Raw genomic sequence first — 14,469 nt, forward strand, 5'->3', positions numbered from 1 at the left:
ATAGCATTATCCTTGATGATTTTACTGTTTTTTTTAATTAATTGCTATGTTTTATTCACTATAGGTAGATTTAAAGTCTGCATACATTACATCATTCTCAAACCCCACTTGTAAAATTTTAGTACGTATGTTGTTGTATTCTAACAATATGGGATTGAGGGTTGAAGGGTCTACTTAATTACCAATTTTTTGTTTCTCGAAGAGATGAACAATATTTTTGTATACCTTCACTTGTTAACAGATGGGTCGAAGGAAAATTGGTATGGAACTGATTAAAAACGAAAGATGTCGAAATTTGACGTACCAAAAGAGGAAAAAAAGTTTGGAGAAAAAAGCAGAAGAATTATCAATTTTGTGTCAAGTTAAACTTTGCTTGATAGTATACGGGGACAAGGAGCAAGAGGAACCTGCCACAGTGTGGCCAGAAAAAGACACCGTTCAGAACCTAATCGAATCATATAGAGGTCGATCGGACGATGACCGGAGATTGAGGACCCATGATTTATCGTTTTACTTCAGAGAGTTATCAAAAAAAGTGGAGATGGAGTCTTCAAAATTAGGTAAAAGGAACCATGAGGCTAAGTATCCAACGTGGGATGAATTCTACGATAATTTATATGCTGACCAATTGAAACAACTTGCTGTCTCATTGGAAGGAAAAATTGAGCTTATAAAGCAAAGGTATGTTGGTTGTTCCATACTTTGCACTAGCTAGTAATAAATATAAATATTTTATATTATAATTAAGAAAAAATGAATTTAAATATTAACGTAATGGACATGTGTGTATTTTTTGCAAACAGGATGGAATACTTGAAGAGAATATCATTTGAGGAGATGCAGTCAATAAGTTATGTTGGAAAGCAAGCAGCAGCAACAACGACTGAGCCATGCATAATGCAGAATTTGGTTAGGAAAAGCAACTTACAAGTCGAAATAATCGAGCAGCCATTAGTTCCACCAACGATGAATTTCCCGGAGATGATGATCAATACTCATCACGTTGTTGGGACGTCCTTAAATAATAATAATAATAATGTTGAAAATCAACTAGGAATGATGATGAGAGATGAGAATATGTTGTTTGATCATCAATATCCCACTCAACCAATGTGCTATTTTGTGCCAGTGGTGACACCAACTAATTACTTTCATCACCATCAGTACCCTATGCTACCACCAAGTCATGCTGCTTATCAAATGCATGCTTCTCAGAGGGGAGAATATCATCAAATGCCTAATGATCACTTTCATCTACCAAATAATACTACTATGAAATAACCATCTCTTTATATTCCTTTGCTTCTTTGTTTTCTTTTAAAATTTCTCTTAATTATGTTTAAAGTAATTAGCTACGTACGATTCTTTGATGGTTAGTCGTTAATTTTTTATTTTTTTTTGTCTATTTTCATCAAAAAATTATACGACTTTTTCCCCCGCTTACTTCCAAAGTCCTGCTTTCATTCTGGCCCAAGTCAACGTAGATTTTTTTTTCCGAACATATTATTCAAATGCTTCCGAGACTAATGTTTTATTCGATGAAAAGAATATGTATAACATTACTATATGTGGAATGGGGTCCGAGCTTTGGGTATGAAAAATATTCTTAGAAAGGATCACTTTCCTTTGAATGGGGTCCTACGCGATGCGAATCTAGAATAGTCCCGCTTTAATACGGCTACCGGACACCGGGTAGAAGACCAATAACAACAACAACAAAAACAAAAAGAATATGATAACATAAAGTAAAGAATAAAGATAGGAGCATATGTTGGAAAATATATATCAAAAACACAAAATTTATATGAAGAAGAACACTGAGATGAAGGCTTGAAACATGAACAAAGAACACAAAATTGAAGGCTTGAAACATGAACAAAGAACAGAGAATTGAAGGTTTGAAACACGGTGCAAAATGCTTTCCTAAAAACGATATTCGCTCCCTCTCCTCCACGAAATTGCTATGGAATTGTATGCAAATAGTTTTAGTGGATATGACAAGCCTATGAATTTCTGCACTAAGCAAATAGTGAAGAAATCCTATTGAAAAGCAAGAACTTGAAGACTTGATCTTTTAGAAAAGAAAATATTTCTTTGGAGAATGTTGTAAAGAAATGTATTCTGTAAAAAGTTATTTGTGAATCTATAGTAGTTGGATTTAAATAGAATTGGTGGTAACCAAAAAATGAAAAGACACGCATTTTCATTTATAAGACACCAACTAAAAAATAAAAAGATATACTATTTCAATTAAAAAACACCAACTAAAGAATGAAAAGATACTCTTTCATTTAAGAAAACTTATACTAATAATTTAATTTAAACAAAATTCAAACAAAATTCAAACAATTCCCCACTTGTTTAAATATAAATTAAGACACAAAGATTAAGTTATATTCATGCATAGAGTAATGTATCTTTCGATTTGAGCATTACCTTAGTATGATGTCACACAATGAAATCAAAATCTCATGTAGCATAATAACTTTGAACATGTTATTCCTTGTGATAACATCGGTGACATTACACACATAAACATTGTATTCCTGCTTTCCACTCAAACATGCTTAGCACTTTAATGGCCATGTGTTATCCAAAATTCATGAACATTTATGAAAGTAAATCCAACTCTCATGAATCGAAGCGGCACCACTTCTATGTTCATATAAGTGAAGTTCTTGCAGTGTCTTTGTCATATTTGAGACACTTGTTCCTTGAACTGAACCTCATTAAGAGTATTAAAACTCAACCCTCTAATCTATGACAGCCAATACTAGTATATCTCTTAATTTTGTACCGAACATCCACGTATCAATAACTTGTTGTTACTGTTTGAACCCATAACTATTCATTTCATAAGGTCGGGTACGGTTACCATTATTGGTGGATCTAAATAAGGAGTTTTAACATCAACAAACTTGAAGTTACACTCGATAACTTCCTTTTAAGATATTTAGTAAATAATAAATAAATTAGTCAAATTCTTTGACTACATCAATGTGATAGAAGTCATTCCATCTTGAATTAACTTTCTCACATAATCATGTCAATGACTTAAGCATTTTAGCTTTTCCATATATAATTTTAACATGCTTGAGTATCACAAAATTGAGCTCATAATTTGTGAAGTCAATGTACTTTCTAAAAGGATAGAAATCTCTCAACCACTCAACTCCTTTCCTTGATTTTACCAATGCAAGTTTATTTCTTTATTTTAAGGAATTGTACCTCCTCTCAAGTTAAATACCCATCATTTGATAACTTTATTTTGTCACATATTCGATGTTTGATTGTCTTCGAAATATATCCTTATAAAATAGTATGTAATGACCCTGAAAGTCATTTTTTATAATTTTTACAAAATAACTATTTTATCCCTCCCGATAGTTTTTCTGAGTCATATTTGATCAATATCCAATGTTGATTTTGTAAAATTCCTTGAAAAGTTGAGATTTTTGATAAGTTTTGAGTTTTAGAGGCTTAAGTTCCTTAAAAATGGTATTTGAGGTCATCCAGAGTTTCAGATCTAGAAATGGAATTTCATCAACTCCGGAATGTTTAATATAGTCAAGGAGAGTTGACGGAATTAAATTCGAGATCATATCGTGGATTTGAGGCATTGAGTTGGAAATCTTAGATTTTTTGGTCATAGAGTTGACTTTAGTCAACATTCAGTGATTGGATGCTCGAAATTGAATTTTGATGGCTTTGTTAGATTCGTGAGATGATTTTAGGTCTAGGGAAAGCTCCTGTGCATTTTTCGAAAGCTTTGAGGGTGTTTTGGTCTTTTGAGGCATAAAGTTATTTTAGTTGTGACTCTTTGAATTTCAGGTCAAGGAAACCTCAAATTTGAATTTGATAGTTCCATTGAGTCCAAAATATTGAAATTAGTATGGTAGCATATAGCTTTGTGTGCACTGGATTCTAAACGATTTCCGAGGGTTGATTCCGAGACTTTGGGACTTGAGTTAGTTATTGTCATCTGGTGCCTCATAATCTTCGCATTCACGGACCCTCTTGACTGTGTTCGCAAAAGGTCAATTCTTTGACCTTCACGTTTGAGGAGGGCCGTCGCGTTCACGATGAGATAGAGGCATTGGTCTTCGCGTTCGCGGAGCTCCTTCCACGTTTGTGAAGTTTCTGTCAACTCAGTCATCTTGATGGTGTGCTAAGTGAGCCGTGATCGCGAAGGGATAAAAATCCCTAAACAGTAGACATTTTCCAAAAGTCATTTTAACTATTTTGGAATTTTGGGAGCTCGGGAAGGCCATTTTGAACAAGAATTTTTGTGGAGAACTATTGATTAAGTGATTTTATACTATAATATTGATTACTATCGCATATATCTCATTTTGGACACTAAAGTCAATGTTTTAATTCCAAAATTTGAGAGCTTTGTTCAAGAACTTGAGATTTGGTAAAAATGGTGATTTCAAATTGGTTTTAACTCTGTCTTTGGATTTTTTTAACCATTAAATTCCTAATGTTTTGAAGAAAATTTTCATCCAAAATATTTCAGGTTTAGACCTCGTTTACAGAATTGGATTTTTGAGCCGTTTTGACCCTTTTTCTCAAACTTCATATTTTTTGGTGTCATTGGACTCAATTTATGATTTTGAATCATTCTTTGACTAGATTGTGGATATTCAAAGTATATTCAGAAGGGGAAGGCTCAAGTTGATTGATTGATCGTGATTTTTGGCTGAGGCAAGTGAACTTCTAAAACTCTGTGAATCTTGTAGAATCCTAAATTTCCTTTCTTATATGTGTTGGGGATTAATGGAGATGAGGTTATGAGTTAAAGTATTTATGAACTAATTTTAATTGATCGATGGGGTTAATAAAAGGTAATATGTGCTATTGTAGTAATTCAAGTGTGACATATCGTGATCTTGATATCTATGTATATTTGTTGAAATACTTTGATAGTCTCATTATGATTGCAGAATATTTGAACTTGTTATATTCCTCATTACTTGTGTGAATATGTTGATTGTATTTGTTCTGGAACACTGTGATGAGATGGACATGATTGTAAGTTCGAGGTCATTTCTGATGAGATTATGATGCCGAAGTTATTTTTGAAAAAGATATTGTGATGCCATGGTCATTTTTGGTAAGATTATGATATCGAGGTTATTTTTAACGAGATTATGATGCCGATGTCATTTCAGCAAAGAGATTGTGATACGAGGTCATTTCCAATGAGATTATGATGCCAAGGTCATTTTTGATGAGATTATGATGCCGATTTTATTTCCAGTGAAATTATGATGTCGAGGTTATTTCCAATGAGATTATGATGTTGAGGTCATTTTCGGCGAGATTGTGAGGCTGAGGTTATTTCCAGTGATATTATGATATCGAGGTCTTTGTTGGAGAATACGCACTTGTATGATCATTGAGTGTGTGTATACATTCCTACATATCTTATGTGGAAGACTTGATACTTGCACTTGACTTGTAATTATCTTTGTATTATGATTTGTGACATTGAGTTGCGATCTTGAACAATATTTGAATTGTTTAGTCTGAACTATTAGATTGGGCTAATTTTTTGTGCAGGTTGTAGTTATGGAGGTTCGGTTGGGGTTATAAAGGAGTTTGTGTATCCCATTAGATTTACTTAGTTTTGTTGGTTGGCTTGCTGGGTACCGTGTTATTTGGTACTCACCCCTTGCTTCTACACTTGTATAGGTTCTAAGCCCGGACTTTGATTATTCATCTTTCTGATCATCTGAGTCTTCCAAGTCTTCCAGGATATTGAGAGAGATAACTATTGACATCCAGTGGATTCTCTTATTCCTGTATTTTATGCTTTACTCTATCTGAGAGTCAAAGACATACTTGAGACTTGTATTTACATTCTAGTTTTGTTGTAGTGGCTTATAAATGTGAAACCAATCTTTAGAGATTATTTAAGTTTGAAAGACTTTAGATTTTATTTATTTATGTACCTATTTAAACTATTTCTGCGTTATTTTCCATAAATACTAGGTTTTAGGCTGACTTGTATAGTGGTAAAGAACATGTGCCATCACATCCGAATTCAGGTCATGATAAATGGTATCAGAGCTCTAGATTCATAGGTCTCATGTGTACAAGCCAAGTCTAAGTAGAGTCTCAAGGATCTGTATGGAGATATTTTTACTTATCTTCGGAAGGCTACAAAGGTTGTTAGGAAAACTTCCTTGATTTATTCTTTCTTGTCGTGCCGAGTTGTTATCGCTAGTGCTGAGTGTAGCGTATTATTTTGGCAGATGCCAAGGAATAGAGCTATATCTATTGGTCGAGAAGAGGCAGTCCCTGAGGTAGTTGTTGAGACCCCAACTAGGGTTAGAGGTAGGGGATGAGTTAGAGGCCGAGGTCGTGGAGAAGTTGTTGGTAGAGGCCTTACCCGATGAGCGGCACCTACTCGAGGTCATGCTAGAAAGACCTCCCCAGATACACATATTGAGGTTGCTGAGGGCTAGGTTCCTTCGAGATTCACGACACCATTGTTTCAAGATACATTATTGAGGATGATGGGTGAATTAGAGAGTTTTACGAAGGGTGATGCAGGCACGCCACTAGGCTAACAGAATAGGGTCAGTGCATAGACTCCAGAGCAATATCAAGTCTTAGTAGTTCAGGATCAGGTAGGTCAACCATTATTGGTTCCCACACGAGTTGTCGATGTGCAGGTTGCTCTAGATATGGTTATGACTAGCAGATCAATAATGCTATGAGAGGTTTTAGAAGATGAAACTACCCTAGTTCCAGGGAGGTAGGAGCGAAGATACTCACATTCGATTTGTTTCACTTCAGCTCTGTGGGTCAGCCAAAGAGTGGTGAAGGACATTAATGATGTACAGACTATTGGATCCCCTCCAGTTAAGTGGGGATTTTTTTAGTGCTTTTGAGGATCACTTCATTCCGGGTAGCGTACGTTGAGGAAATCATATTGAAATTCAAGAGTTTGACTCAAGGTGGTCTGTATGTTGTTGAGTATGAGGCACGTTTCTGTCAATTGTCGAGGCATGCTATGACATTGATTCTAGATAAGGCGGAGAGAGTTTGCAGATTTGTGAAGGGTTTGAGTTTCAATATTCAATCTTATGTGTTCAGATCGGGTTGTGATGGGGCTTTCTTCCGTTCTATTATGAGCGTCATCGAGAAGGAGAAATTGATGGTCAGAGAGGAGATTGGGGACCCAATAAGTGCCCGTTCTAGTGGTTAGTTTTTAGGCACCTTGTCTGGAGGTAGGGGTTCGCGCCTCATTTCTGTAATGACCTACAAGGTCTTTTCATACTTTTGCATATTATTACCATTTTACCCCTTCCCGTAGATTTTTTATCACTCTTATGTGAGGTTGGGATAGGTGACACGCTTTCTAAGGTGTTCGATTGAGTTTTGAGGTGGTTTGGTCATTTTAGAGGCTTAAAGTTTAAAAGAATTGACTTTAGTCAACATTCGGAGATTCGAGTATCGTATCAGAATTCCAACGGATCCATCAACTCCGAAAGGCCCATTTTGGTCTAAAAGGAAGGTTGGTTTGGATTTTGGAGTCTTCATTTTGAGTTTAGGTGGTTTTACCATTTTAACTTTAAATTTTGGCCAAGTTTGGCTTCGGTCAACAATTTGAGTTAACGCGCTCGAATGAAAATTTTGTTAACGCGGTTAGCTCCAGAACAAAATTTTTGGTTGCAACGACCTTTGATTTGGTTTCCAAGGTGATCAGAATGAATATGTTTGGCCGTTTGTGCATTTTAAGTGTTTTCTTTGAAAAATCTTTTGCTTGGTTCAACATTTCATCAAAATGACCTCCGTTGGAAAATCCATCAATTCCATTGCATCTGGAATGCCATTTCCAATTACGTAGCATATCTCGTTTGCGCACAGGATTCCGAACAAATTTGGAATACCCCATCGAAGAATTTGGCATGGCAAACTCAAATTGCACCAGCAATAGCTGCTGCCATCGCTAAAGTGACTCTTGTTCGCTAAAACAACTCTTGGTCGCTAAAGCGATCAGGTTGCAGGGCCGGGTGTCGCTAAAGCGTAAAGTTAACTGTTGCTTAAGCGGCCTGCTGTTGCTAAAGCGACCCCCTCCTCTCTGAGGTAGTCGCTTAAGCGAACACCGGGGGCTCGCTAAAGCGACATCAGAGACCTATTTTTGGTCTCTTTTTCAAATTTGAGATCAAACTTCCAACCTCGATTTTCTCTCTATATTTGGGCAATTTGGGTGATTCAAAGAGCTAAATTGCATAGATTTTTGAGGGGAATCCATTGATACATTCATATTTAGGAGAAAAGGCTTCCTTGAGTTTATTTATATCTAAAATAATTATACTAAATATGATATAAGAAAATGATTTAAAGATATTAGCAAAATTTTATCAATTTAAGGAAAAGTCCCTGGATTGTAGCACTTATAGATTTCCGTTCTAACATCCTTTACTTTGGTATCCAATGGGTATTTCGATTACTAATTTACAGGGTTGATTTTATAATTATGATCTTCTGACCTCTAATTACCTACTTTTATTGACAGCTTAACTACATTTTTGAGCTGGAATAAACATGAACAAACAAAAATGCATTAATCATATCATCTTGTTAAGTAACCAAGCATGGTATATAGATATGTGTCACAGTCATTCCATACATGAATTATTCTTGGAAATTCTAAAACAAACATGCTCCCTATATTCTAGTGTTATATTCCCTTTCCATCTTCCGAGTTCCAGTGGATAACAAAATTGTTCTAATGGTGATCTAGTATTAAAATAATCAAAACAAGAATATAGGAGTAGTCACATACAAAAATCCATTTTCGATCAAAGCAAATAAGATTTAAACTTTCATCTTGTGGCTCCAACCCAAGAACAAGGGGATTTAGCCACTCATAGTTTGTAACATAATTACATAAATTATTAATACCATAAAACTTGAATTCAATTGAAAGAATAGAAGAAAATATCACCCAAAAGTAGTTCTTCCTTCGTCTTCTTCAGTCCAAATCTGACAATTTGATCTATTTTTTAATAAAATATGTAAAGGTAATATTTATAGCACAAAAAATACAGAGTTAAAGTAAGCGCAATGAAGTCCATGACGCGGACTTGGTTCAATTTCGTGTAATTTTCCATTATTTGTATCGATGAAAATTTATTCTACCCAGAACCCGATCCGCGACGCAGACCTGGCGCGCACCATCCTGTTGAGTGAAATAAATTCCAAGTGTTGAAATTAAATCACTGAAGCATAGTGCGCGACACAGACATACTTCAATATGATGCATTTTCTTTGCATTTTGTTCCCAACTTCTCCTTTGAGCTCCACTTTCAATCCGATTATGTTTTGAATGTCCATTCTTTCTCAATTAACCCTGAAAGTGTCTAATCATGTTGGTTGGTTACAACAATACACAAATATGCAAAAATATGAGCTAAACTCTAGGAATTTGCTCTAAACTTGAATATGAATTGTGGGTTTTATTTTCTATTGGGCACATAAATGTACCCAAGATCACTATCCAAAATACAAAATATATGTCAGAGCAAAGAGGGAATGTATCAAGTCTCTGAACGCTGGGAGCTCACCACAATCAGAATCAGGCTCAGCTACGGATGATCAGGCGCGTGCTGAGGGTGGCTCGAACTGGGAGCTGCATCTAAAAGATGCAGAAATATAGTATGAGTACCAAAACATGGGGTACCTAGTAGGAATCATAGACCGACCGAGCTCATAAAAAATAAAATATATAATAAGCAGCACGATGATACTAATAATAAAAAGAGAAGAGCACAAACTATAAATAAGGGGAAAGAGGGCATGTAAATAATCATACGGTAGTCAAGTAAGCGCGACCAATCATGTAAGCACATCAATAATCCCAAACTGATAAAACACCGAAAAAATACATAATTTTAAATTCATAGCTAAGGATCAATATCCTCCAAAAGTATCATGAAGCATCCGAAATTTACGCCTCGAGCTTCCCAATAGTAGTAGTAATAATAGTAACCCAAATATGTATCATGGGCTACCCAGAATTCACACCTTGAGCTTCTCAATATTATTATTATTATTATTATTATTAATAATAATAATAATAATAACCAAAAATATGTAGCAATAGGTCGCTCGAAAATCACGCTTTAAGCTTCTCATTAAGAAATGTCATAGTTAAAATATCACCGGTAACCTTCAAATCATTATACTTATTCATCAATCAAAAATCATCATATCACCATTTTATTCTTTAAAAAGGGTTTTTAACACCGGCGAGGCAATTCAAATAAAGTAGAATATCAAAACCACATATGACTCCAACTGAGTAAATCAATCCCATCTATAATTCCAAATCACTAACCTGAGACTCCGATATACCAAAAACACGGCTATAGGCCTAACATTTCAATATTAAAAATAAGTAAGATATAGGCACACACAAAAATCACATCAAGCGGCAACCAAAACCAAGCAAGTCTAGTAACCAGCATCCTATGTTCAAATCACATAGGATCAAGCTCCAAGGATTCTAATCGATGCAAACAAGTCAAGATATCACCTAGGCTAAGAATACAACGACTAAAATATCAAACTAGTTACTATCGATGATCATCAACTCATAATTGTTCACTGGATATCAACACTTAAATCATCGACCTAATCATGCATTACTACTCAAAATATACCAATTATAACCAAGTCAAACCTAACAAGAGTAAACCATAACCTACCTCAAAGATGAAACTGCATCCGAACTGCTAAATTTGAGTCTTTCCATTTTGGGACACCTCTAAATGATGACACTCTATCAAATTATCGAAGAACACATCAAAATGAGGCCAACGATACCTAAAATGAAACTAAAATCGGGTCAAAATTTGATATTAGGACCCACGCATGAAATCATAAAACAAACTCTATCATAAGGTCCCAAGTAGGTTAAGGAACTTATGCTCCAAAAATGAGCACATTCCAAGCACCGAAAGAGCTCAAATAATTCCACCATATTTAAGCCCTAGAACACTCAAAAATATAAGAAAAAGGGACAATGTACCTTATACCACCTGCCCCACCTATGCTGCGAGGTAAATCTCATCGATTTGTCTGAAGAGTGGTACATCCAACAAGAAAGAATTGGTATAAGCAACACACCGAATCTCGCTATCTATCAGATATGCCCATTAATGAAGAAAGATTGGCTAGAGACTACCCAAAAATCAGGAGAAGAATAGAGGAGCTTAATGTGAATTTCTTGTTCGCTGACCTGAAGCCGTGCAATTTGCATATAGTGCAGGAATTTTTATGTAAATTATCAATTGGATCAGCACACTCATTATATTACAGTGTGAGGGATTGATGTTCCTCTATCTCCAATGACCATCAATGAGATATTGGGAACTCCTGAGTTGCCTACCACCGTGCTGTCTGAGTTGAATATTCAACCACTATATAGGGATATTCGTCATACTTAATGTGGGCTCAGGTCAACAGCAAAGTGGGTATGTCACGGGCTATGGGGCTACCATAACACATTTCCATATGCTCATCTTAACAAAGAAGCACGCGTGTGGGTGAAAATTATCATACAAAGCCTTATTCCAGGCCTCCACTACACCAAAATAACGCGGGACAGAGTGTGTTTGGTCTATGCCCTTATAAAAGAGATAGATGACAATGTTGGTGTTGTTGTCAAATCAACCATCCATAAGTGTAGAGTCCATCAAGGTAGAGAGTACGCATTCAGAGGCCTCATTATGGAGATATGCCAAAGGGCCGGGGTCCTCGAGGACTAATATGATTATATGGCCCCCTTACCTCGGAGTCTTATGATGTCACCAACATTAAGGGGGTAGACTACACTTACGGCCCAGTCCTCACTACTCAAGAGTGTGCAAGGCGTGATGATATAATAATAACCCGTATGTTTGTCCTGGAGATGCTTCAATACTGCACCAGATGGCGTGCCTCAAATGAAGAAGAACTCTGTGAGTTAGAAAGACAATATCCATTGAATGAGCATGCTATGGCTGTCCTAGTACTTGGGCCTGATTTTTATGAGCCTACTAAAGATGACATTCCTACGAATGAGGATAGGAGGAAGACATGCTTAGACGTGGATTCAGATTTAGAGGCCACAGAGTTTGACCCTTTGGTGGTTGAAGATCCGGCTGTTGGAGGACTGACTGATAAGTAGACAGGAAAGTCTACTACATTATGCTCCTGAGGACAGTGCCCAACTTTAAGTGTGGGGTGGAATGTCTATTTAATTTAAACTTTATTTGTTTATCTTTGTTAGTATTGATGTTTTAGTTTATCTGTTTATTTTTATTAGTTTGATATTTTGGTTTATCTTTGTCGGTATTGATGTTTTGGTTTATATTGAATGTTTGATGTCGTTTAATTTTTTTATTAACTGACTTTGGATTTCATGGCATTTATTTTTGAATCTTTGTCCATGGATAGTCCCTTTTGAATCGTATATAAGAAAAGAGTTTTTGTTAGATATTTGTAATATATATAAAGTGTTTTGCTAAACTATCAAATTGCATAGGTAGCAGATAAAATGGTTGAAAAATATTGAATCAAAAACTGGCTAAATTGAGACATCTAAGACTCATTTGTTAGATTTTGAATAATGTTGAATTTATGTGATTGTGGTTGAAATTTCTTAAGAATTGTCCTAAAATTAAACATGTGCAGTATGAGTAAGGTTAATTGTATAATCCTTATTGATCTTGATTGCTAGAACTTGCCCCGTGTGTATGAGTAGTGAAAATAAAGGAAGTTTAGAATTTAGGGAAAGGATCTAGGCAATTCTTTGGTAACCTCAGTTTCAAACCACTTGTGGTTACCCACCTTAATGTAAATCTATAGTTAGCCCTTTTGAGCCTTTGACTTAATTCTTTGACAGCCTAGTTTGAAGCCTATTCCCATTTTTTTCTGAGATCATAATTTTGATCCAAAAAGTCAAGCGCTTTGGAAGAGAATAAGCGGAGAAATAGGGGGGGGGGGGAGTTTACAACCATGTGTTACTAGGAGTAAAATCATTGGTGAAAATAATTGAAATAAAATCTTGTGTTAGGGAAGACAAGCATATGGAAAGTGAAAAGAAAGCCAACCACATTATGGTTGAAGAGAGTAAAGATAAAAAGGAATCCCTTACACAGATAAATGAATTGAGAGGGTAAGCTAAAGAAAGAACAAAGTAGTGAGAATAAGGTTATGAATTACTTGCATGGAATTACTGAATGTAGTGTATTGAAAGCGCTTAGGAACAGAGTAACTATACATGTCCACATTACTACCAACCCATCCCCTAGCCCACATTATAACCTGAAAAAGTACTAGGTGATCCTTAAGTCTTAGCTGCCTTAATAAAACTACATAATACACTCATCTTGAGCAACTTGTGACTTCATATGAGAGAGTGAGCGAATTTTGTTTAAATACCCATTGTTGTTGACAAGGAGTGTAACTGTGAGAGTATGGGTAATTCATCTTGGTAAGAGCACATGTTTAATGAAGAAATGGTAATTTTGCATGAATTTTAATTTAACAAGCCATATGAGTTTGTTTCATTACAAAGTCAACTCTTGAGTTTATTTGGTGTTAACTTAGTCAGTCGCGTGAACAAAATTTGACACGTGTGTGTAATGTAAGCTACTTGTGCAATCACTGTGGTTTGGTATAATTTCTTTATATATCATGTGTTTGGTACTTTAGGAATAAGACTGGGAGTTTGTTCGATGATGAACAAAGCAATAAGTGTGGGGTGGTGATCTTGGGTACATTATGTGCCTAATAATAAATAAAACTCATAATTCATACTCAAGTTTAGAGCAAATTCCTAGAGTTTAGTTAATATTTTTACATATTTCTGTATTGTTGCAACCAACCAACATGATTAGACACTTTCAGGGCAAATTGAGAAAGAATGGACATTCAAAATATGATCGGATTGAAAGTGGAGCTCAAAGAAGAAATTGAGAATAAAATGCAAAGAAAGTGCACCATATTGATGTGTGTTCGCATCGTACACTGAGCTTCAGTGATTTAATTCCAACACTTAAAATTTATTTGACTCAACAGAATGGTGTACGTCAGGTCCGCGTCACGGACCTGGTTCTAGGTAGAGAAAATTTTCACTAACACAGATAATGGAAAATTGCACGAAACTGAACCAAGTCCACATCACAGACTTCAGTGCGCTTACTTTAACTCCACATTTTTGGTGCTATAAATATCACCTTTACATATTTTATTAAAAAGTAGATCAGATTCTCAAATTTGGACTGAAGGAGACAAAGGAAGAACTACTTTTGGGGTGATATTTTCTTCTTTTTTTTAATTGAATCTAAGTTTTTATGGTATTAATGATTTATGTAATTATGTTACAAACTATGAGTGGCTAAATCCTCTTGTTTTTGGGTTGTAGCCATAAGATGAAGGTTTAAATCTTAATTGCTTTGGTTG

General features: G+C 35.5%; 1 protein-coding gene across 1 annotated transcript; it reads left to right on the forward strand.

The window, feature by feature from the left end:
- Positions 1 to 241: 241 nt before the first annotated feature.
- LOC129892782 (agamous-like MADS-box protein AGL82) lies at positions 242 to 7,986 on the forward strand. The gene is made up of 4 exons (XM_055968331.1): positions 242 to 681; positions 804 to 1,002; positions 6,261 to 6,311; positions 7,882 to 7,986. Exons 1-4 carry the CDS (start codon positions 242 to 244, stop codon positions 7,984 to 7,986), a joined length of 795 nt encoding a protein of 264 aa, XP_055824306.1.
- The last annotated feature ends 6,483 nt before the right edge of the window (positions 7,987 to 14,469 follow it).

This window comes from Solanum dulcamara, chromosome 6 (assembly GCF_947179165.1).
Source record: "Solanum dulcamara chromosome 6, daSolDulc1.2, whole genome shotgun sequence".
Lineage (NCBI taxonomy): Eukaryota > Viridiplantae > Streptophyta > Magnoliopsida > Solanales > Solanaceae > Solanum > Solanum dulcamara.